Source organism: Rhizomucor pusillus, assembly GCF_041956525.1.
Source record: "Rhizomucor pusillus strain CBS 183.67 unplaced genomic scaffold VTP01scaffold_14, whole genome shotgun sequence".
Taxonomy (NCBI): Eukaryota; Fungi; Mucoromycota; class Mucoromycetes; order Mucorales; family Lichtheimiaceae; genus Rhizomucor; species Rhizomucor pusillus.
In genome coordinates, this window is record NW_027192156.1 from 615620 (window position 1) to 636785 (window position 21166).

A 21166-nucleotide genomic window follows, 5' to 3' on the forward strand; every position below is an offset into this window, starting at 1 on the left:
GGTAACAGTGATAACAGCAAGGAATAATGCAATTCTTTCTTTGCTACTTTTCTTTTTTTTTGTTTTCCGTCATATCATGCAAACTACAATCGTGGAAATGGTACAGACATTGGCAGCTACATCAAGCCTAATTCTCCGATGCGCGCTGTAGCAAGGGAAAAAAAGCAATATATAAAGGGTGAGTGCGTATATGTATATACGTGCGTGCACGCGTGGGTTGTGCGTTGTGTCAACTATTTTCAATATGGTACATTGGGGGATGGAGAGCCTGGTTTACTACCAGCATCGAAACTATGCACAGAGGATGGCGGCGGCGAAGGAGATGCAATTTGTGAAGTGGGGTAGACCGGCGATTCATGTCTAAGCGCCTCCTCCGGATGACAATGGGTGATATGGTACCGAAGCCCACTCATTTGCTTGTATCGTTTAGGGCAATTTCCGACGGTGCACCGGAAAGGCTTGCTACTTTCGTCATCTGCGCCGTTGACGTGCCCGTGCTCTCTGTGATATTTTAAACCGTTAGGGTTCTTGTATGATTTGTAGCATCCCGGCACGGGACATTTGTATGGTTTCTCGCGGTCGTCATATGTACGCTGCGCGCTCGTGGCAGATCTCAATGTCTTTTCGGGATCTTCGTATCCGCGCGCCACCGATGCAGCAGCGTCTATGGATGCGGTGGGGAAGAGGAAGAATTCATGAGGTGGCGGCTCAAAGTCGGTGAGAGGATGTGTCAAGTGAGAGACAATGGTATCATCAGCTACGCTGTGCTCGATAATAATATGCTGACGAGTATCAGGCGTTGTCGTCGTTGTCGTTGTTGTGTTTGTATCTTCTGTTAATGCGTGTGATTCTGTCAGCATCGTCATGTCCTGTGGGTCATGATCCATATGATCATCTTTATCTTGCTGTTCTACTTCTTGCTGCTCTTTTTCCTCGTCTTGCATCTGTTGTGCAACTTGCGGGTAATGATGCTCTTCAAAGTGGCGCAATAACTGGTGCAAGTCCCGCATACGCTGATTGCAACAAACAAGATCTCGGTAAAAGGCATTCTCTAACTCCTGCCTATGTACAAAGCTGTCTCTATGCTGTGTATTGAATCCCGAGCCGATCGGTGGCGATATTCCATAGCCGTAAGGCGAACTCGACAAGTTTGAACCAGCCATTGTGCTATTTTAGCATGTCAGTCCCAAGATCCTGTCCGTCACACTGAAAGCATTGATACTTGCTGTTGATTGTTTAGAGAAAAGTGATCATTGAATATGCCCATAGGCGGCAACTCGCCCTGCGGCGAGTGATGATTGCTGGAAGGTGTCGACATTAAGGAAAAGAAAACGAGGATGCAGCGGTCAGTCGCTTTGTCCTGCGGATCCGGATATCCCGCCCTTTCACACTTACCAAACCCGTCACGGCTTCCCCCATTCCCAATCCTAAACATGCCTGCATGGGCCTGATGCAAGCTTATTATTGCTGGCACATGTGAATGGATAATTTCATCATCATATTGTGCCACTGCATTGCATGCATGTCATCAAAATCTTTGAGTCTTTATTACAAACGATGTAGTGTCTGTTCACCCATGTTTCCGCTTCTTCCAAGGTTTCTGGCGATTATTGCCAAAACAAGAATATTCCCACCGTCATTTAAAATGTCTGCCGGCTATCCGATCACATTTGAAATAATAAACAAAAGATGACAACCGTCCCTTCCAATCACCCTATCAGGCGTTGCACGCCACTTTGTCCTGTTCAGCGACTGCAATAATACAATATTTCTCAGAGAACTATGTAACGGGAAAACCACCATTGCTTGCTTAGAGACACCATATTTTATACATAAGGATCGTATCTGTTGCTGATATTCTTTTGCTTCCTGGCTATCGAAAACGACTAATGAAAGATGCAGATTGCCACAAACATGAATTCAATTTGGCTTATAGAAAGCGGTATAGTGAGCGAATCAAAACCAACTGTTTTTTATACCGGCTTCAGATGCCTTTACGTGGCGTTTATGTGTACAGCTTAGTCAATAAGATCGATTTAAGTTTGCCTAGCAGGGTTGCTGTACTGATTTCTACCGCGCTTTGCCAAGAACCTTCAGCAAGCTTTCCGCTGAAGAATACCTAGACAGCAACGTTTTGTCCAATAGCAGCGATGAATATGCCTGTTGTATGTATGGACTGATCAGTGATGGAGGCGATACAACGATTAGAACTCCCTCTTATTTTAACTGTCTACCAGTAGACTTGATTCTTTGCTTCTTATTCCATTAAAAGCAACAACACCCAGTCTCACAGTATTTACTGTTCCCCTTCCCTTTTCAAATACTTCACTATCAACAGTCTCTGCACTAGTTATGCGTCCAACTGGGTAGGAAAAAAACCGATCAAATAGCCCATGATTTTTCTTTTTTATTTGCGATAAAAATGCAGATTGCCGCAAACATTAGTTATTAATAACAATCTGGATGGAAATTATGGTCGTTCAATGTGGCTATGCACAGAAAGCGGTCTATCAATCTGTTGACAATCAGTCTCCTCAGTGGTAATCCCTACCTTGTTTGCTGCTTCAGATATCGATCGTTTAAAACGATCGAAACTCGAGCTGCAGAACGTAGCCATACTGGTTAAGACTTGGGGAGGCAATATTGTTTGGGTACCATGAAAATCAGCAAAGGAATAGAGCTCAGACGTGCCAACAAAAAAGCAGCTGTTTTGAAAGAGGAGCAAGGCAACTTCGGTCCTCCCAAATAGAGTATGTTGCTTTTATCGTAATCAGACAGCAACTCAACGTGACAACATACACAGACGCACAATCGTTGTAGTTAACAAGCTCGATCAGAGAGAGGGGCCCAAGGGTCATCAAAGTTTCTTGGTTACATAAGCAAGCAGTGTAATGATACCCGTTATATTTTTCTCAAAAGTAGGTATATAAGCTACCCGATTTTTCACTGCGTTGCCACCAAGTGGATGATGTTTGGAACCAGGCGGGGGAATATAACGTATCGGGAAAGTGTATCACTTGCCAGTGATGTCAAAGTGCAGAAAAACCTCAGAAATTTCAGGTTCCGTTAGCTTCTGTATGGTTCAACAAAGCAGGTGGGTTCAGTCGACAATATGGACTTGTTGCTACAAAAAGAGCAGCACATTTTTCTTGCACACTGTACGAGCCGGTATCCATGGAAATCGAAGTCATTAAGCGCGTGGAAAAGGTTAAAGTAGTGGTGATGATTCATGATGCCAAGGTTTTGGTAATAACTGACTCGAATCAGTTGAGAAGAGCGAATTCAAACTCCTTCACGAATGTACACCAACGAGGAGCAGGGACCAGGGAAAGGGGTGGCGCTAAGGTCTCCCGTCGCCTAGCACACACCGGCTTTGTGGTTTGACCCCACGGATTCACGCCCCAACTGCGAGCGCGGGCCAGGGGAAGGTCGGTGCCAAAGTGTAAAGAAGCGGTAAGCAAAGGAGAGGAAAGGGAACAATAGCAAACCTTCTTTTTCCCACTCGATCTTGCAATAAAAAAATTCCGCGGGTAGGCAACCTGTCTCGTGAAAATAGCAGTGTAGAGGGTCTGTGCAACGGGGCCCTTCCACACCCCAATTTCGTCCGCGACCTTTTCCTTTTCCCCTCTTCGCTTGACTTTCCTTTTTCTAACCTTGCTATTCGTTCAACGTAGTATTAGGAAAAGGCAAAGGGGAGACCACCAAAGCCACTGCTATAGCTCAAAAACCATACAAGTTAACAGACGACATTCCTGTGTGCCATCATGTTGGTCACCGAGACATTCCATGGTTTCATTGAAAGTACCCAAGATGTGCTGCTCATATTCGAAGGGTGTCGTCGAGGCCTGCTGCCGAGGATATGTCGCCGCTTGCAAGAGAAGGAGAGGAGAATGATTCAGTCCGGTTCAGTCTTTGTGTTTGACGAGAGAGAGTCAGGTACGGCTGCAGCCGAAGAAGGCGGACGGTCCCGGTGCGCGGCATGGATTAATGTAACGCCTTTTGCTTCTAGGTATCAAGCGCTGGACGGACGGCCGTGTTTGGAGTCCATCCCGTATCCTCGGCAACTTTCTTATTTATCGCGAGCTCGACAAACGAGCTCCTGGCGAGAAGCGCCTCTCTATTGCCTCTGCTTCGTCATCCTCTGCGGCAGCAGCAGCGGCGTCCGGCGATATGCGCCAGAGAAGCTTCAGCGCAGACACAACCGCCATGTCGCCAGACCGCAGTCGTGAGAGGCAATTGGTTGGAAGTCTATCCGATTCATACAAGTTCCGCAAGGATGGTCTGATCAAAAAGACAATGTCCATCGTTGTCAACGGGGTTGCACAGCATTTGATTTCCTACTATCATCCCCAGGACGTTCTGCACGGCAAATTGAGAACGCCCTCGTCTGTCCCTGAACTCGCTACGCTCGAGATCTCACCTGAACTCTTGATCAAACAGAACTTTCGCATCCCGCCCATGGTCGAATCGACCTACGATCCCGCTTCGGCTGGTCCCTTGACTCCCCCCGAGTCCCTTGCTGGTAAGATCAACTGCAGAGGTACTTGCAATGGCTCGCAATTAATAATATATTATTCAAAAAAAGATCGCCGTGGCAATTTGACTGCTATGCGCAGTATGTCTGTTGGGTCACTGCATGGCCACGAGAGTCTTGGTCAGTCGACCATGCCTTCCCAGCAACACTTTATGTACCAGCGTATGGATATGGACCAAAAGTCTTCCATATATAATATAAACATGTACAATTCGGCCTATCCCATCCCATCTCCCTCGAGTATGTCTTCGTCACCAAGCACTCCTATGCTGTCGCCTGTCAGACAGCCGCCCTTCCCGCAGCATCAGCGGCATTACTCCACTTCTTCCCTGGTTCTCCCTCGCAACTATAGCTCCTCTGATATCATGAGCTTGCCTCCCGCGCAGGATGCACCGCAGCCATTGGCCATGAACCATCTTGGTCAAGAGGCTTCTTTCTATGCAAACGACCGCCGGTCAAGCTTACATCATCAGCAACAGTCTCCCGTGGAGACTGATAGCCATCCTCACCTCGGGCAACTGCTGAATCCGATCCATCCTCTGCACAGTAACCCGCCTCCTTCTCAACAACAATCGCAGCAGCAGCAGCAACAACAACAGACGCAACAAGAACAACATCAAGCAATATCACACCACCAACAGCAACCTCAGCAACAGGATCAGCATCATCCTCATCCTCTTTTTGATCCCATGGCTGCTGCTGCGTACAGTGCACAGTGCAATCCTCCTACAACCACCTCCGTTCCAATTGACATTAAACCCACGACGGCAGAAACTACACAAGAAAACTTTAGACAACGTATAGAACAGGAAGAAAAACAATACGGAGGAGGAGGTAGCATCGGGGTCGATGGCTACATGCACTATCAACATCGACAACAACCGTTGAGTAACCATCAGCAGGACCTGACTATCCCCAAGAGCTTTTACTCACATCTCTCTCTTTACGACAATGGCGGGGAGCTGACAGAAGGTGATCTAGGTGGCGCTGGGACGCTCATGCTAAAGTAGTTAGCAGCCATAAATTTTGTTGTTTCTTTTTTTGTTTGCTTTTCTTTTCTTTTTCCTTCTTCTACACGAAACGCTCATTCTTTTCTCTTTCTCTCGCACACACACACACTCTCTCTATCTATCTACCTATTCCGCTTTCGCTCGTTCTATATATATCTGCGTTCTACCTTTTCCTTTTTTCTTTTTCCAATTTGATCTTTTGCTTTCCTCCGTTTTTCTTGTAATCAAATGTTCTTGGGACTAAAACTGCTTAACGTATTTGGCATTGCATGTGTTGGTTCTGCACAGTTGTACCTGGCCACGTTCTGTGACAAAGCTTTAGGTTTGAAACCGGATATCATTGGCTTCATTTACTCTATAAGCAAGTAGCAGTGCCACACACAAACAAAAATAGAATTGTTTAAATAACTAGGGTCTCTTGCAACACAGCGCCGTTTGTATCCTGCGTCGCATTTCCACTATGGATGTCAAGGATCGACAAGACGAAATCGTACAAAAAGACAATGACAATCAACATGCTCATCGCACTCGTGGCAAGTATTTTTCCCGGCACTCGTATACTCGCAAGAAGCTTATACATGACAAAAAAATATCCGCTCTATCTAGTTCTTTTTATCTGTTAGTTTAGTACCGAGTGTCGTGCAAGTATTGGAACAAGAGCAAGCGCAACAACAGGTAGCTGCCATTTTGGTGAGTGTGGGCTATCTTGGCTACGCGTTTTTCGGGTATCCCGTGATCGGGATCATGACGGACAGCGCGACCTTGTACGTGCTCGGCGACCGCAAGCAGGAGCTGTATGGAAAGCAAAAGATGGGCACGCCTATCGGGTTTGGCCTTTCCGTGTTTCTGACCGGCGTTCTGATGGATGCGTGGGGTCCTTACGCCATCTTTGTGGTTTTCTGCTCGAGTGTCTTGGCATTCGTCCTGACGTGCCTTGTCACCGATTTTACACCGCGATACACATCAGTGAAACCGCCTCTAACAGTGAACGAACAAGAGGAAGAGGAAGCAGCAACAGCGGGAGCAGTGGTAGAGGATGACGAGGAGATAATTGATCAGCGGCAGCGACCGACATCCACAAAGGACTTGCTAGCCCTCCCACACGCAGTACGGTTTTACTTTTCAATGACGATATTAGGCGCTGTCATGGGAGTCATGATCGCATTCTTGTTCTTGTTTGTTCAAAAAGAGCTGCACGGAACGCCTGCCATGGTTGGTCTACTGGGTCCTCTTGCTAGCTGCGTCGAAGTTGTATGCTTCTTTTTTGCCAAACAGGTAAGGGGATAAAAGGCAAACACATTTTTTTTCACTTGTTATCGGATTGATGCTCATTATTGCATCGTCATGATTTCAGATATTCCATTCTCTGGGTCCACAGAAAATGATCGTCTGCACCCACGGTATTCTCATGTTTCGCTGTATCGCGTATATGCTCGCTACATACCTACCAAGCGGTGGCGCCTTGCTCGTCATGGTAATTCAGCCGCTTCACGGTAAGAATGAATAGGACAGGTGCTCAGTATTTTACTTGTGGTTAACCCTATATTTAGGTCTTGCATACTCTCTTCTGTGGAGCGCCGCAGTCGTTGAAGCTGATACCATCGCACCGCCGGCTCTTAAGGCCCGCGCTCAAGGTCTGCTTGGTACCGTCTACCTAGGTCTCGGTACCGGGCTCGGAACCATTGCCTCAGGATACATATACAGCCACTTTGGAGCTCATATAATGTGGTTCATGATCTTTATATTAACCTGCCTGAGTGCATGTATTTATTACCGCAATCCTCGCGGCTACCATCGCGTGGCTTCTTCTTCTGCGGATTAGAGATATCATGGATTTTCATATAAAAATGCCGGCAGCAGCTTACTGCTGCTGTTGTGACTATTACTCTTTCGACTTGTTTAATAGAATACCCCTTGACCTGACTCACGTGTAGAAAATCAAATTGCAGCATCTCGCGACTGCCGGAGATGTGAACTTTGCCCGATAAATGGGCAGCATGGATATTTGATGGTTACTATAAAAAAGCACTACATCCGATACGCTGGAAGCGATGCTGCACATTGAATAAAGCTGTCATGTAGCACGAAGGACGAATCCGCTTGCAATGCTCAGGTTGCTTAACTGTAGATAGCTGACAATCATTCAAACGGTATACACTTGCATACGATCTGTGAATGGAAAAGGGAAAATGTGGGTCGATTTCCTTTTTCAACTTGACTTGAGGTTAATATATCAGTTGCACATGCGGCTCTTGTCGACAACCTCAGCCTTTTCAATTTAGGGACATACATAGCCTGCAAATTAAACATAGATCTTCACGACAGTCAAAAGTTCATACAATATCATCTTCTCACTATGTAAGTAAACAGAAAAAGGAGCACAATCCAGTTTTGTGACGATACTGGCGGGAGGAGAAGTAAAAAAGGTGAGCAGCAGCTCGGGTTGTCTGTTCCGTGCTCCCGTGCACAAAAGGTTAAAGTCAGCAGCAAAGCACAGCAAAGAAAGGGGGGATGTGCCGCTGTGCAGCACGAGCCTGTGACGACAGAAGAAAAAGGTCTGGGAACCCACACTCGGTCCCCTCTTTTACACCCCTCTATCTCTCTCTCTTTTGCTTTTTCTTCACTCTTTCACTTCCATCTCGCTACACCCACACGATTGACCATGTCCAACGTAAGTCTTGTCACAAAACACCGCCCTGCGCACACAAGTGCACACGGTACCTATGCGCTATACACTCGTGTGGGTATACGTGGCCCCGTCTCAACGCGCACTTGCTACGCTGCTTTGGTGTCCCTTTGATTCATATATATATAAATGTGCAGTGCCCCTCTAACGTATATACTCTTAGGAACGCGAAGATAAGGTACAGCATCAACAACGACAAAGAGAGCGAGGATTGGGGAGGCTGTCAAACCAGACAATCCCCTCTCCTTTCTCTGTATTCCTTGGCCTCGCAAATAAGCTTTTTGTTCTAACACGCAAACGGTATGCTAGGTTTATATGGCCAAGATTGCCGAACAGGCCGAGCGCTACGACGGTAAGCAAGCAAGGAGCAGAAAGGGAAAGCGGAAAGGATGAGCGGTATATTATTATCCTTTCTGCTCCCCTTTCCTCCCCCAAATTACTTGGTCTTCAACATGCATATTCACCCACTATTTCTCCCCTTCCATCCCACCTAAACAGAAATGGTATCGTACATGAAGGATGTAGCCAAGGTATGCAACCAAGTGAAAATCACGGGGTAGTGGAAGAAGAAAAAGATTAGTGTTTGTTGACGACTTTCTTTGTCTCGCTTAGATGGGCGTGGATTTGTCCGTCGAAGAGCGCAACCTTCTCTCTGTCGCGTACAAGAACGTGATTGGTGCACGCCGTGCGTCCTGGCGAATCGTATCGTCTATCGAGCAAAAGGAAGAAAGCAAGGGCCACGAGGCCCAAGTTGCCAAGATCAAGGAGTACCGCAAAAAGATCGAGTCCGAGTTGTACGATGTCTGCAACGACATTCTTGGACTCTTGAAGGAGTTCCTGATTCCCTCCGCCTCCGAGGGCGAAGCTAAGGTGTTCTACTACAAGATGTAAGGTTATACAAACGCCCTTGATTTGTTTTTGGTTGCGTGACACGTTTGTGCGACACATTGTAGGAAGGGTGACTATCACCGTTACGTTGCAGAGTATGCCACAGGTCAGGAGCGCGACGCAGCATCCCAGGCCGCTCACGAAGCTTACAAGACCGCTACCGATGTCGCTCAGGTCGATCTCGCAACTACTCACCCTATCCGCCTTGGCTTGGCCCTCAACTTTTCGGTCTTCTACTATGAGATTATGAACTCACCCGACCGCGCGTGCCACCTCGCCAAGCAGGCCTTCGATGATGCCATCGCTGAACTCGACACTCTCAGCGAAGAATCTTACAAGGACTCCACCCTCATCATGCAGCTCTTGAGAGACAACTTGACCCTCTGGACCTCAGATTTGCAAGAAGGTAAAAGCACGCCCCATTTCGGTGTGGGAATTTTCTTTTTAAATACCTGACTGACGATCCGACCCTTATAGATGGCGATAAAGCCGACAAGAAGAACGAAGAGGAGCCAGCATCAGCAGCTCAAGAGTAAAGAAAGAGGAGAAAACAAAAAAGAACAAAAAAAAGAAGATGCCCAAATTTATATAAAATTTCCACCACGAAAGAAAGCGATCTAGCGTGCATGTTATATCCAACCCAAGAAACAAAGAGATGCCCCCAACCCCTGGGTTTTTTTTTGCGATGATTCACACTACTCTTTTTTACTTTACATTTTCTATAATTCTCGAACGTTCCGCGAGTCATTTACGTCTTCGGTGGCATCATCGTTGTGTTTGACAAGATGCTTGTAGATAGCTTCAATGTCGTCTGGGTTGTATGCATCCAAATCGACGGTTGCCAATTGCTCCGCAGATATTGGTGCGTCGCGTTGCTGCTGCTGCATCCAGGTTACAAAGCAGCTACTTTCACCGCCCGACTTTATGATTTGATCCAGTTTTCGGTCCAGTTCCTGTAGTTCATGCTCATACCGCCGACGCACGTGCTCCACATTCAGGGCCCACCGCGTCGTCGTCATGATCTTGCGTGCACGCTCGATACACATCCGTGCCAGATGGTTGCACATGCATCCCACCTGCTCAGGGTTGTAAAAAATTAAAGCAAGCTGCTTGTACGTCTGGTAATCGGATCGTCGCACGCTGTTGTACCGCACCAACGCTGCTACGCCGTCCCGCGGCCGTCCGCACAGTGGATACACTTTTCCTTGCAACTGCAGTGTCCCCAGTTCCGAAGATGACTATGTAGATGGTTGATCAAACGTGAGCTATACAGCACACAGCAGCAATGGTAAGATATTATCAGACTTGCCGTTGTTTTATCTAATAGTTTTCCTGCCACATCGAACTTGCCGAGTCGCACAGCACAGTGCACGGCTGTCTCACACATTTCCCGTGCAGTTGTAATTTTTACGCTGCCGCTCTCGACGACTTTAATGTATGCCAGCGCCCCTTCCAGTGCACGGTCATACCGTTTGTGCAAGTAATCGTGCTCAACCGCGCTCTTGAGCTGAATTGGCCCGAGTTTTTCGTGCATGAGGCTTTCGTAATCTTTAAAGTTATGAAACCACTGGACGTTGGTTTGTAAGATCGATCTACGAGCGAGGACATAACGTCAAGTTACCCCGTCCGTCTCCTCCTTGGCATCGTAGCTTGTTTGCACGACTGGGAGCTTGCGCTCTGCTTTTTGAATAAAGACATCGTCGTCAAATGCAAAATCGAGATCGGCCATGATCTTGTTTTCTTTCTCTTTCAAGTTGGGTATAAATGCAGAAAACTATACCAGACCGACGAACAAAAGTTATTGTCTCCCGCTTTAAGCCGGGTCCACCCATCGTGTCGGGGCAGTGCAGACGCGGGCAGAGGGAAAGACAATATATAAAAAATACAGTTTTGAGATGGGGGACAGAGGGATGCTTCTACGTACAGAGAGGAGACTTGCTTGGATAGAACGATATGCACTTGCAAGCAAAAAATACTTGTCACGCCGCACGCACGCCATAGAATATGAGTAAGCTTTTGTATAGAGCATGCAAGAGATCACAGAGCCCAGGGGAAGACACCGGAGAGCAGAGAAGCTGCATACATAATTTAGGCAAAAGGTATATATAAATATGCTTCAATCTGCATCAACCGTCAAGCGTTTGCAATCTTAAAAGATTTGATGTTCTAGCTTACCATATCATTTCTCTTTATTGTTTCTGTAGAAGATAAAGAGAAAAAAGAAATGTAAGGGGATTGCTCTTTTTATAGGCATCTCAACTGTTATCAGAGACAATGCTTACATCCGGGACATCGAATGCTGTTTCACAGTATGATATCTTTTGTGAACCTGCCCAGTGACATGTAAAGTCTACAAATCTTCTATGTCGATCTTCCTCCAGGAGTTTCCACGGAACCTGCTTACCTCTAAGGCAATTTTGTAGGTGTTCAAAAGTATATTTTGGATAGTGCATTGCACCGAAACAGACTCGCGTGTCTCTCCCAACCCTGGTTTTGCATCCACCATCGAGATTCCAGGTTTATGTGAAACTTGGTTTTGCACCGGCCATTGAAGTTCCAGGTTTACTGTTAACAGCAAGGAGATGATATCTCTACGCCATTGGATACACCTTATTGATTACTTGCGGTTTTGAAGATTCGTCGATATTGGGGATAGGGAAGCATACATGCAACAGGGTCTGTGGTGTCTGAACTGTCTCTGTATCATGCAGCCTCGCCATCTTTGTCTGAGTTCCAGGGCCGTAGTCTTAAGATTAGGCATTGTAGGCGAGAACGATCCGGATGTGTCAAAATGAGCTTCTGCTGAGTTATAACAGTAATGAAATGAAAATATGATTTCGATAATTACCCACTGTTATCGAGTATGCAATCTACTTTGTAATGTATATATCAACTGACAGCACTCGATGATAATATACCGCAGTATGACATGCAATACGCACGCATCGACACTGTTGTAGATGCGTAGTCTGCTGGAACATCGAATGATCGGTTTCACCAAATGATTGCAACGTCATTGACACAGTATTTTTGGAAGCATAACATAAAGTTGGAGACGAAACTCCAGTGGATTCGTCTTTCCAAGCTTCTATATGCATGCAGGGAAAAAATCATGGAAATCTGTGCGAAGCTTGACATTTCTGGATTTTAGCGATCCAAAAAAAAATCGAGCAACAAAGAAGGAAGTTGCACAAATCGTTGTATCTTTTCGCGTGCTAGGTTCAATAAATTTCAAGATGAATTCGACGTTTTGGGAATATTTTCAGGGAATTCGAGGCGTTGTGCTACTCGTTTGACCCTCATAAACATCCATTCTTCGGCAGCTTTGCATCCGCTTCGCTATTGCAAGCACAGCGCCATCGAATTCCCGATTTATTCGGAGCGGCGCTCGATGGGGAATACACTCTTGATTTGGGGTTGGCGCTCCTGCGTCGCCGCGTACATAGGCTCGGCATTTTCGGCTTAGTCGACAACAGTAGCGTCGAACTCTTTATTTCCTGAACGTTTGAGCGCTCCTTCGCCGCGATACGCTTCGCGCAAAGACACTGGGGACTTACGGAAAACAGATTCCTAACCCACACATTGAAAATCTTGACCGTCATAAATGCGTTCCCACTATTCATTCCAATATAGTACAGCATGTTTCCATCCAAAAGAACTTATACATTTAACCGCTCATTTCAACATAGGAGATTCTCCACCCAAAGAGTTTGCTTTGATAAATCTACCGCTTGTCTACCTAAGGCCCGTTATCGGCTAGACCCCGTATATAGTTATATACAATGCTGAATATGCAAAAATTTGAAGTCGAGTTCCTCAGACTGGTGTCTGTTCTGCCTGCCAAACTCCAAAGGTAAACGTTAATTTTGTAGCCCATTTCGTGTTATACACTCTTACCATACAACACGTGTGGAAGGTGAATAAATCAGTTAGCTACATTTTTCCATCAAAAAACTGGCCCTTCACCCATTTGTCACATCGCTTCAGTCTCCAGAAAAAAGTTCTTCCGCAGCGATAAGGAAAGAGAATTATCACTAAGGATGTTCCAGTTTATTTCGTGAGCGATCTAGGACAATGGGACACGGAAGAATTATCATGATAACGATAAAGTCTTTACCAATCTCGGCTACCCGTTTCGCATCTAAAAGGTGGAATAAACCGATTGCCAAAGATTTTGATCTGCGAAAGAAATAAGCAATCTACTAGAGAATTGATGGAAGGACGGGAATGCCCACTGCAGATTTCCCTGCTTGCTTTAGTGATTATTACAATTGTTGCTGCTTTTGGAAGAATTAGAATTTAAAGTAGTATGTAGGATGAGAATATATACTCTATCCATATCCCATACACACAGTGTTAAAGTTATGTATAATATTGCTGCTTAAATAGTTTAGCCTTGCAGTCGGGGGTAACGAAGGGAGGGAGGGAGAGTCATCTGAAGCCGATCTGCTTGTACGGTTTCACAGTTTCATGCTTCCGAAAGAATTTAATATTTGATTAGTGATCCGTTTGCAAGAAAGAGAGATGATCGGGATCTCAAGCAGCAGTGCAAGTACCCATGATTTGATGAGTGAGAGACAGATCGGATCCGGGATGACGACAGCCAAAGTCATCTGATAAGAAAAAAAATTGTTCTTTTTGGGTGGCTCTCGGGAATTGAAAATTAGTGTGGACGATCGTGTGTTTCCTTGCACCTTCCTTTTTCCCTTGCCCTTTGCATTGCGAAACGCTGCTGTGCGTCTTGCTTTTGTGTGTGTGTGCAACCAACGTATAGAAAAAAAAAGTTACATCTGATAAAGTAGCACGGAACGGATTGTCAGCAAGTTCCGCTTCACCCACATATTTAAGCCGACAACCTTGCTCTCACTCCCCCTTTCTTTTAATTGCCTGCTCCTCATGCCTGTTCCTGACGTATCTGAAAAGAATGCCCTGTACGGCAAGTTTGCCGCTACCTCCCGATTAATTGCATGCCTCGTCACCGAAGCTCTCGTTCCTGCGTACTTCTTTCCTACCGATGCTGCTGGCGCTGAAAACACCGTCGGTGTATGCGTGCTCTGCTGCCCCAAGTCAAAGCAACAACTTCTAGCCGCTGTTCCGTTGCGTGGATATCCCGAGCTTGGGGCCAAGGAGACTCTCTGGAATGGCATGCAAGCTTACAAGGTCGATCTCGTTGATCCTTGGGACATGCTTCCCCAAAACTATGCATCCTCCGATCGTGTCCAAAACGCGTACTCCACAACCAACGCGTCCGTCAACAAGATTGTTCAGCAAATCTGGAAGGAAATCCAAGTATCCGATGGATACGATGCTGTTACCCTCTGGTTCGACTTTGCCAAGGATTACGGTGTAAATGACAAGCTTAGCTCTCAAATCGCTGCCGAACTTGAAAGCTCCGTTATCCACCAAAGTAAGTTATTTGCACTTCTTCTTGCACATGCACGCAAGCATATTAAAGATATTTGCATTACTTAGCATACGCATACGACCATCCCAAGCCATTGCCGACGCTCCAATCGTCCTCTGTCCAGTGGGAACAATCGATCTTGGAAGGACACGCTACGCACCCGGTAAGTTTAATGCCGATAAAGGGAACCTCGTGACACGTGGTTGCAGGTACCCATCAGTATCTAATCTTTATATATATATTATCTAGATGCACAAGGCACGCAAGAGCTTCCCACCCATGCCGCCCATCAAGCCTGGACAGAGCAGTCTGGTCACTCCTTCGTTGCGCGTGATTGCAGTTCCCAAAAGTTCCATGAAGCTACGCGGCGATTTCGAGCAATACGCGGTTCCGTTGATGCGGGCCATGCAAGTGGACCCTGCAGAATACCCGGAACATGTCCTTGTTCCCGTGCACGAGCTTCAAATACCCAACATTCAGCAGAAATTCCCAGACGCCGTGATTCTGTCTGAACGTCACAGTATCACCGCGCAGAGTCTCACATCCATCCGCTCGGTCGCCCTCCCAGACGTCCTCAAGGGTCTCTCGCTCAAGCTCTGCCTTGGCATTAAAGTTTCTTCAGCTCTCCGAACGATCACGCCATTCACAACTCACTTTGGCCCTGGATTCTCCGCAGATGTTGTTCCCCGCCTTACCTATGACCCCAACTACCTCACAATTGAACGCGAACTCGCAAGCGCTGTTTACAAGCACCCCGATTTTGACGTTGCCAAGCACTGCAGCGCGGTCTTCCGCGAAGCCTTCGAGTACCAAGAAGATAACCAGGACGCTATCATTGTCACTGCCGCCTTGGTCGAAAAGATTCAGCGCCCCGACACCGACGTGAGCTTGGCAGAGCATGTATGGAAGCTGGACACGGAGGAGAAGCGCGCCCAATTTTTGGATAGATACATCGAGGTCGCACTCAAAGCATTTGTTCCCCCCTGTCTCGAGAACGGCGTAGCATTTGAAGCCCACGGCCAAAACACGCTTGCCCGCTTCGACCGTAACACAGGCGAGCTCAAAGGTTTCGTCATTCGCGACTTTGGAGGCGTCAAGGTTCACGGTGAAACTCTGGAAAAGTCATGCGGTGCCAAGCTGGATGTGATCCCTGATAGCTGCGTCGTCGCCGAAACTTTGGACGAAGTATACAAGCTCCTTTACCACACCCTCTTCCACTCTCAGTTCCAACGCCTCATCCGAGTCCTCGGTATGCACCACAATGGACGTGGTTGGCAGATGGTCCGCAAACACATGGAGGCTATGATTCCAAAGGATCACCCGATGTACACCTTCTTTATGAAGAACACAAAGGTCCCCGGCAAATGCCTTGTCCGTATGAAGATCGAAGAGCTCTACCGCGACGTAAGTTATACATGCAATAGATGAACTTACAACATAGAAACTGAAAAATTAATAACCTTAAAATCTTGCAGTACATCTATGAGCCTGTACCCAACATGATCCACAGCCAACCTCAAGCGATCTAGATGGACGAAAATCAACAAAAGATGGCAGAGAGATCCGGCATGCACAAATATTTTTTTCCTGTTCGTATTTCCTCGTATCCCATTTTCTCATTATTTCATATTTGGTCTTGCATGTATCGCAGTTGTTGTATTTTTATGGAACCTTCCAAAGGTCCTCGCTTGCGTGTTGTAAATAGATGATTTTTAAAAAAAAATTGAAAAAAGGACAATTGGAAACCTTACACCATGAATGTGATCAATGATTGCGTTTTTTCACATATTGTTTGCTGATGACTTGGGCGGTACACTCATGTTTGCATCGGAGCATGTGCCAAGCTGCTGCCGTGCAAACCGCCAATGCAATCCTACTGCTTATGTGCCATCCAAGGCATTCATTAATCATTAACACATAATTATGCAAGCCGACCTATCCACCGAAAATATGTAGCAAGAGCAGATTGCCAAAAAGGTATACCGAAACGCTATCCGCTGCACAGCCAATCACACTACTTTGGATGGTGGCGTGCAAGCCCTCCAAAAGCCTTGGTGCAAGCTTACATAGTCAATAGAAATTCTATGCATATATACATACTTGAGAAGAATGACGAAGTTTTCTTTCTGGAAAGAAAGTAGAGGGAGCTGCAGGAGAAATAACAATGACCGATGTAGTCGCACACATTCGGAAAGCTTATCAACAAAAGATGTATGATAGCAAAATAATACTTTAACTTTCCTTCATAGCAAGATGACCACCGCTTCGTTATCGTTGTACCTACTGATGGATCTGGAAATATATATTTAAAAAGATACCTGCCAACAAAACAGCCAACTTGTTGGATAATTCCAAAACTTCTTCTCGGCAAGGTGGTTGTAGTAGAACTATTGCTCAGCTGGGAGAGGGATAAAAGGAACAAAAATACATTTTATGGTTCTATTTGGTTGCCGCCGGCTGCATTGGAAACTTTGAGTGTGCGGTCTTGCATCAGCTTCAGTTGCAACGGAAAAATTAAATACTGTAGCATTTCGTCAGGCACAGCAGCAAGTCAAAAATTATTACAGCAAAAGAAAAAGTGAGGGTGAAAGGGGAGGGTAAACGGAATGGATAGTTCCTCATGACTTTTTGCGCGTTTTTTATATACATCGTTTTAAGGTTTTGGTTACGGCAATGTGAACAAGAAAAACAACGCATGCAATGCGAAAGTAGTAGCTCTCATGGGATCGGTTAAGAAGCAGAACGATTTCCTTTGACAGCAGCAGCGGCAGACGTGTGCAGTCGTGCAACGTAAAGTTTGCCCGGCAAATCAAGACAAATAAGACGTGCCGATGGAAGCGGAAGGAGGGCCGATAGCAGAGAATAAACAAAAAAAGGAGACAGATCACCGGTTTAGTGGAAGCACGATGAAGTTTAAGAGAGAAACGAGAGAAGAAACATAAGCATGCATGCATCATTCACGGAAAAAAAAGATAAACAGACAGACAGGTATGTATTATAACATTTGAGTTACTGGGATCTACATAAAAGGATAGACACACAGTGAGACATGCTAGCCTTGGAACAGTTACGCACACCTCCCCTTCCACACTTCTCCTTTGCGGCTCTTGCATTAGGGTCCCCCATCTACCCCTTGAAATAGAAGCAGCGACGAAATAGTAAAAAAAAAAAAAACAAAAACAAAACCGCACGGGCCCTTGAACATTGCAGCAACGGCAGCAGCAGCAGCAATCTCATTTCTTTTCTTCTCACTTTATACATACACATTTATATATATCATACACCTTTTTTATTTCTTCTTCTTTCACTCGTACATTTTCAATCCTCATCATCCAATCTCTTCATCTTATTCACATATACCCCACAGTGCTCTGTAGCATATATCAAATCCACATATGAGCACCGTCATCATTGTAGACTACGACGACTTGACGTACCGTCAACAAGCATCAAAAGCGATACACGATGCACCGCGATGTCTACGTAACTACATCTGCAGCCTTTTTCCGGTTTTTGAATGGATACATCGATACAATCTCTCGGTATTTAAATTTTTATCTCGAGAGCAACAGCAATATAACGTTTTCAAACTGACATTGGTCTGTACCAGTGGCTGCTTCAAGATATCATTGCAGGTGTAACTGTCGGCATCGTCATGGTGCCCCAAGGAATGGCCTACGCAAAACTGGCGAATCTCGACCCGCAGTATGGATTGTAGTATGTGTCTCTTTTTGACTGAAAAATATAGTACATTAATATAGCTACATTGGCGTGTGCTCACATATTCATCATCTTGTTTTTTGACAGCTCCTCTTTCGCGGGTGCCGCCATATATTGCCTTTTTGGCACATCCAAGGACATCAGCATAGGTCCGATATGTATGTAAAAGAAAAAAAGGAATAATCCAACCTTGCAATTCCTAAGTATTTCGTTGCAGCCACGGTTTCGCTTCTTGTCGGTCAAGCAGTTACCACCGTTGTGAATACCGACCCTTCCATCTCTCCAGCGCAAATAGGTGTGACACTAGCTCTGTTTGTCGGCATTTGTGCAATCGGAATCGGATGCATCCGACTCGGTATTCTCGTCGATTTCATACCTGGTAAGAACAAATCCTTATCTCTCTCATGTAACGTGCGCACATAAGAGCAATAATCACCTAATATATCCATATTACACATATTAGGCCCTGCCATTGCCGGGTTCATGACAGGTTCTGCAATCACCATCACACTCTCGCAGCTACCGTCTCTCGCCGGCACATCCAACAGCATCGATACCCACCAGTCACCGTACCTTGTATTCTATGAATTCTTTGCGCATCTAGGAGAAACCAAGGTCGACCTTGCATTTGGGCTAATCGCTCTCATAACTCTGTATGCCATCAAATGGATCTGCGAGCGCGCGTTGCAGCATTCAAAGGTCTCTGGACAGAGAGGACTTCTACGCAAAGCCATTTTCTATTTCAGCATCATGCGCAGCGGCCTCATTGTCATTGTTGCAACCCTGATATCTTTCATCATCAACGCTTCATTGAAGCAAAAGGAAAACAATAATAACTACAACAACAGCCCATTCAGCATCATTGGAGACGTGCCCGCCGGTTTCGATGCTCTCGGCGTGCCGATGATCGACATGACTGTTATCTGGACAGTCGCTGGCATCATTCCAAGCATTGTTCTTATCCTGATCCTGGAGCACGTGTCTGTGGCGAAATCGTTTGGGAGAGTGTACAACTATACAATACGCCCTGATCAGGAGATTTTCGCCATTGGCGTATGCAACGTTGCCGTCGCATTCTTTGGTGGATACCCAAGCACCGGTGCATTTAGTCGCACAGCTATCATGGCCAGGTCCGGCTCAAAAACCCCTCTTGCAGGTCTCTGCAGCGCAACCGTCGTCGTGCTCGCACTGTACGTGCTTACTCCCGCGTTTTATTACATTCCGGACGCTGCCTTGGCAGCTGTCGTAATTCACGCCGTGTCCGACCTCGTCTCTGGCTATTCCTACCTCAAGGAGCTGTGGACAGCTAGCTGGTTCGAACTAGGTGTGTGGCTCTGCGCCGTGCTTATCACGTTCTTTGTGGACGTCGAAGTGGGCATCTACGTCGCGATCGGTTTATCCGTCTTTGGACTGCTGGTGCGCCTTGCAAGACCGCCTGTCCAAGTCCTTGGCAGACTGCAACCTGGCCAGTACGTGTGTGAGCGCGACCCAGTGTTCATCTCGAGACTCGAAAATCTGCCTCGCGGTTTGGTTGTTCTACGACCCATCGATTCCATCCTCTATCCAAACGCAGCTCATGTCTCTGAAGTCATCCTCGATGCTGTCAAGATGCGGACCAAAGGTTGCAGCGACGATAACGACGACGCCGATGACGATGATAATAGGGGTAACAGCAGCCGGCATCAAGAAGATCTCCTGTGGAACCAAGAACCGATCTGTGCAGGGGATGGCAGGCTGCAGCTGCCGCCCTTGCAAGCTCTCATTTTCGATTTCAGTGCTGTGCGTCGCGTGGATGCCACAGGCTTGCAAATGCTCGTCAACCTGCGCAAAACGCTCGATAACTATGCGGGCCAGTCGGTCGAATGGCACTTTGTGAACCTGAATGTGGATGTTCGCCGCAACTTGCTTGCATTCGGCTTCGGCACTCTGCCGCCCGTCGCTAACAAGCGCGAAACAACAATACCCGCCAAGATGTCAAGTTTGCGCTCGTACGATTCTATTATCGTCACGAACAATGGTTTCCCCCCGCCGCAAGATAAATATCCCTGTTTCCATTATACTATAGACGCAGCTGTCAGGTCCGTCTGTGTACGGAGAGGCTTCGACCAAGCCTAAAGCATAAAATAAATATATATACATATATATATTCATTGTATGTACACTGAAATTTATTCACAACATGTTTTCCAGAGCCTATGGGCAATTCATGACGTTTAACAACTGACTTAGAACTGGTACAGACCAAGGTTTTTGACTATCTGTCGCAAAAAGCTTGTATCGGTGCAACCGAATCCGTTGCTTGTGTGCTTGAAGATCATATCCACTTTTGCGCTGCACGGCTCCAAGCCGGCTATGAATCGATTCTGGTTCTTGCTTTCCGACGCTGTCTCGCTGCTTTTCTCGCCTCTACAGAATCCATCGTTGATGTTGCTTCCTTGATGCCTTTGTGTGACAGACCACGACACTTATTGAACCGCTAGCTCATATTATCGCCCTGAATTCATTATAGTCCCAAGTGTGGATTACTAGATGGAAACAGAAAAAAAAGATTCAGACTCCCAACAATGCAAACAACGTCCCCTCAAACGTCAAATATAAATACAGCTTGAGCAAAGAAAGATCTGTATACGAAGACTGCTGTTAACATGTTTATTCCTTGATCTATTCGCAACCTTCAGACAGCTAGAAGTGCCGTTTAGTTCACGTTGGCATGAAGATATAGCCAACGATATATCCAGGGACCACCGCGAGGAGGCGACACTTGCCAGTCCCCATCTTCCACAGAAAGATACAGCCAATGACTTGACCTTGAAGATGTGTCGAAGCTGGCCACGACAACCGCCAAGAGCCAACTTTCTATGGAGGCGCCCAATAGCCCGAAGGCCATTGGGGCTTTCCAGCTTTGTGTCCACGCGGTCTTGAAG

At 46.3% G+C, this 21166-nt stretch overlaps 7 protein-coding genes across 7 annotated transcripts; 5 read left to right on the top strand and 2 right to left on the bottom strand.

Moving 5' to 3' along the window:
- Window positions 1–239: 239 nt before the first annotated feature.
- VTP01DRAFT_2947 (uncharacterized protein) lies at window positions 240–1318 on the bottom strand (the record flags this gene model as incomplete). Its single annotated transcript, XM_069381463.1, has 2 exons — window positions 240–1167; window positions 1227–1318. 2 exons carry the CDS (start codon window positions 1316–1318, stop codon window positions 240–242), a joined length of 1020 nt encoding a protein of 339 aa, XP_069237153.1.
- Window positions 1319–3764: 2446 nt separating this feature from the next.
- On the top strand, window positions 3765–5544 carry VTP01DRAFT_2948 (uncharacterized protein; the record flags this gene model as incomplete). The annotated part of the gene is made up of 3 exons (XM_069381464.1): window positions 3765–3936; window positions 4010–4522; window positions 4586–5544. 3 exons carry the CDS (start codon window positions 3765–3767, stop codon window positions 5542–5544), a joined length of 1644 nt encoding a protein of 547 aa, XP_069237154.1.
- A 228-nt stretch (window positions 5545–5772) lies between these two features.
- Window positions 5773–7366, top strand: VTP01DRAFT_2949 (uncharacterized protein; the record flags this gene model as incomplete). Its single annotated transcript, XM_069381465.1, has 5 exons — window positions 5773–5905; window positions 5974–6077; window positions 6151–6819; window positions 6899–7037; window positions 7095–7366. 5 exons carry the CDS (start codon window positions 5773–5775, stop codon window positions 7364–7366), a joined length of 1317 nt encoding a protein of 438 aa, XP_069237155.1.
- Window positions 7367–8206: 840 nt separating this feature from the next.
- VTP01DRAFT_2950 (uncharacterized protein) lies at window positions 8207–9654 on the top strand (the record flags this gene model as incomplete). Its single annotated transcript, XM_069381467.1, has 7 exons — window positions 8207–8215; window positions 8394–8408; window positions 8540–8582; window positions 8729–8760; window positions 8843–9117; window positions 9184–9524; window positions 9596–9654. 7 exons carry the CDS (start codon window positions 8207–8209, stop codon window positions 9652–9654), a joined length of 774 nt encoding a protein of 257 aa, XP_069237156.1.
- A 183-nt stretch (window positions 9655–9837) lies between these two features.
- On the bottom strand, window positions 9838–10847 carry VTP01DRAFT_2951 (uncharacterized protein; the record flags this gene model as incomplete). The annotated part of the gene is made up of 3 exons (XM_069381468.1): window positions 9838–10356; window positions 10428–10685; window positions 10740–10847. The coding sequence occupies 3 exons, from the start codon at window positions 10845–10847 to the stop codon at window positions 9838–9840; spliced, it is 885 nt and encodes a 294-aa protein (XP_069237157.1).
- Window positions 10848–14014: 3167 nt separating this feature from the next.
- Window positions 14015–16051, top strand: VTP01DRAFT_2952 (uncharacterized protein; the record flags this gene model as incomplete). The annotated part of the gene is made up of 4 exons (XM_069381469.1): window positions 14015–14525; window positions 14591–14685; window positions 14772–15926; window positions 15998–16051. The coding sequence occupies 4 exons, from the start codon at window positions 14015–14017 to the stop codon at window positions 16049–16051; spliced, it is 1815 nt and encodes a 604-aa protein (XP_069237158.1).
- Window positions 16052–17917: 1866 nt separating this feature from the next.
- Window positions 17918–20357, top strand: VTP01DRAFT_2953 (uncharacterized protein; the record flags this gene model as incomplete). Its single annotated transcript, XM_069381470.1, has 5 exons — window positions 17918–18064; window positions 18133–18239; window positions 18330–18400; window positions 18460–18621; window positions 18706–20357. 5 exons carry the CDS (start codon window positions 17918–17920, stop codon window positions 20355–20357), a joined length of 2139 nt encoding a protein of 712 aa, XP_069237159.1.
- Window positions 20358–21166: the final 809 nt, after the last annotated feature.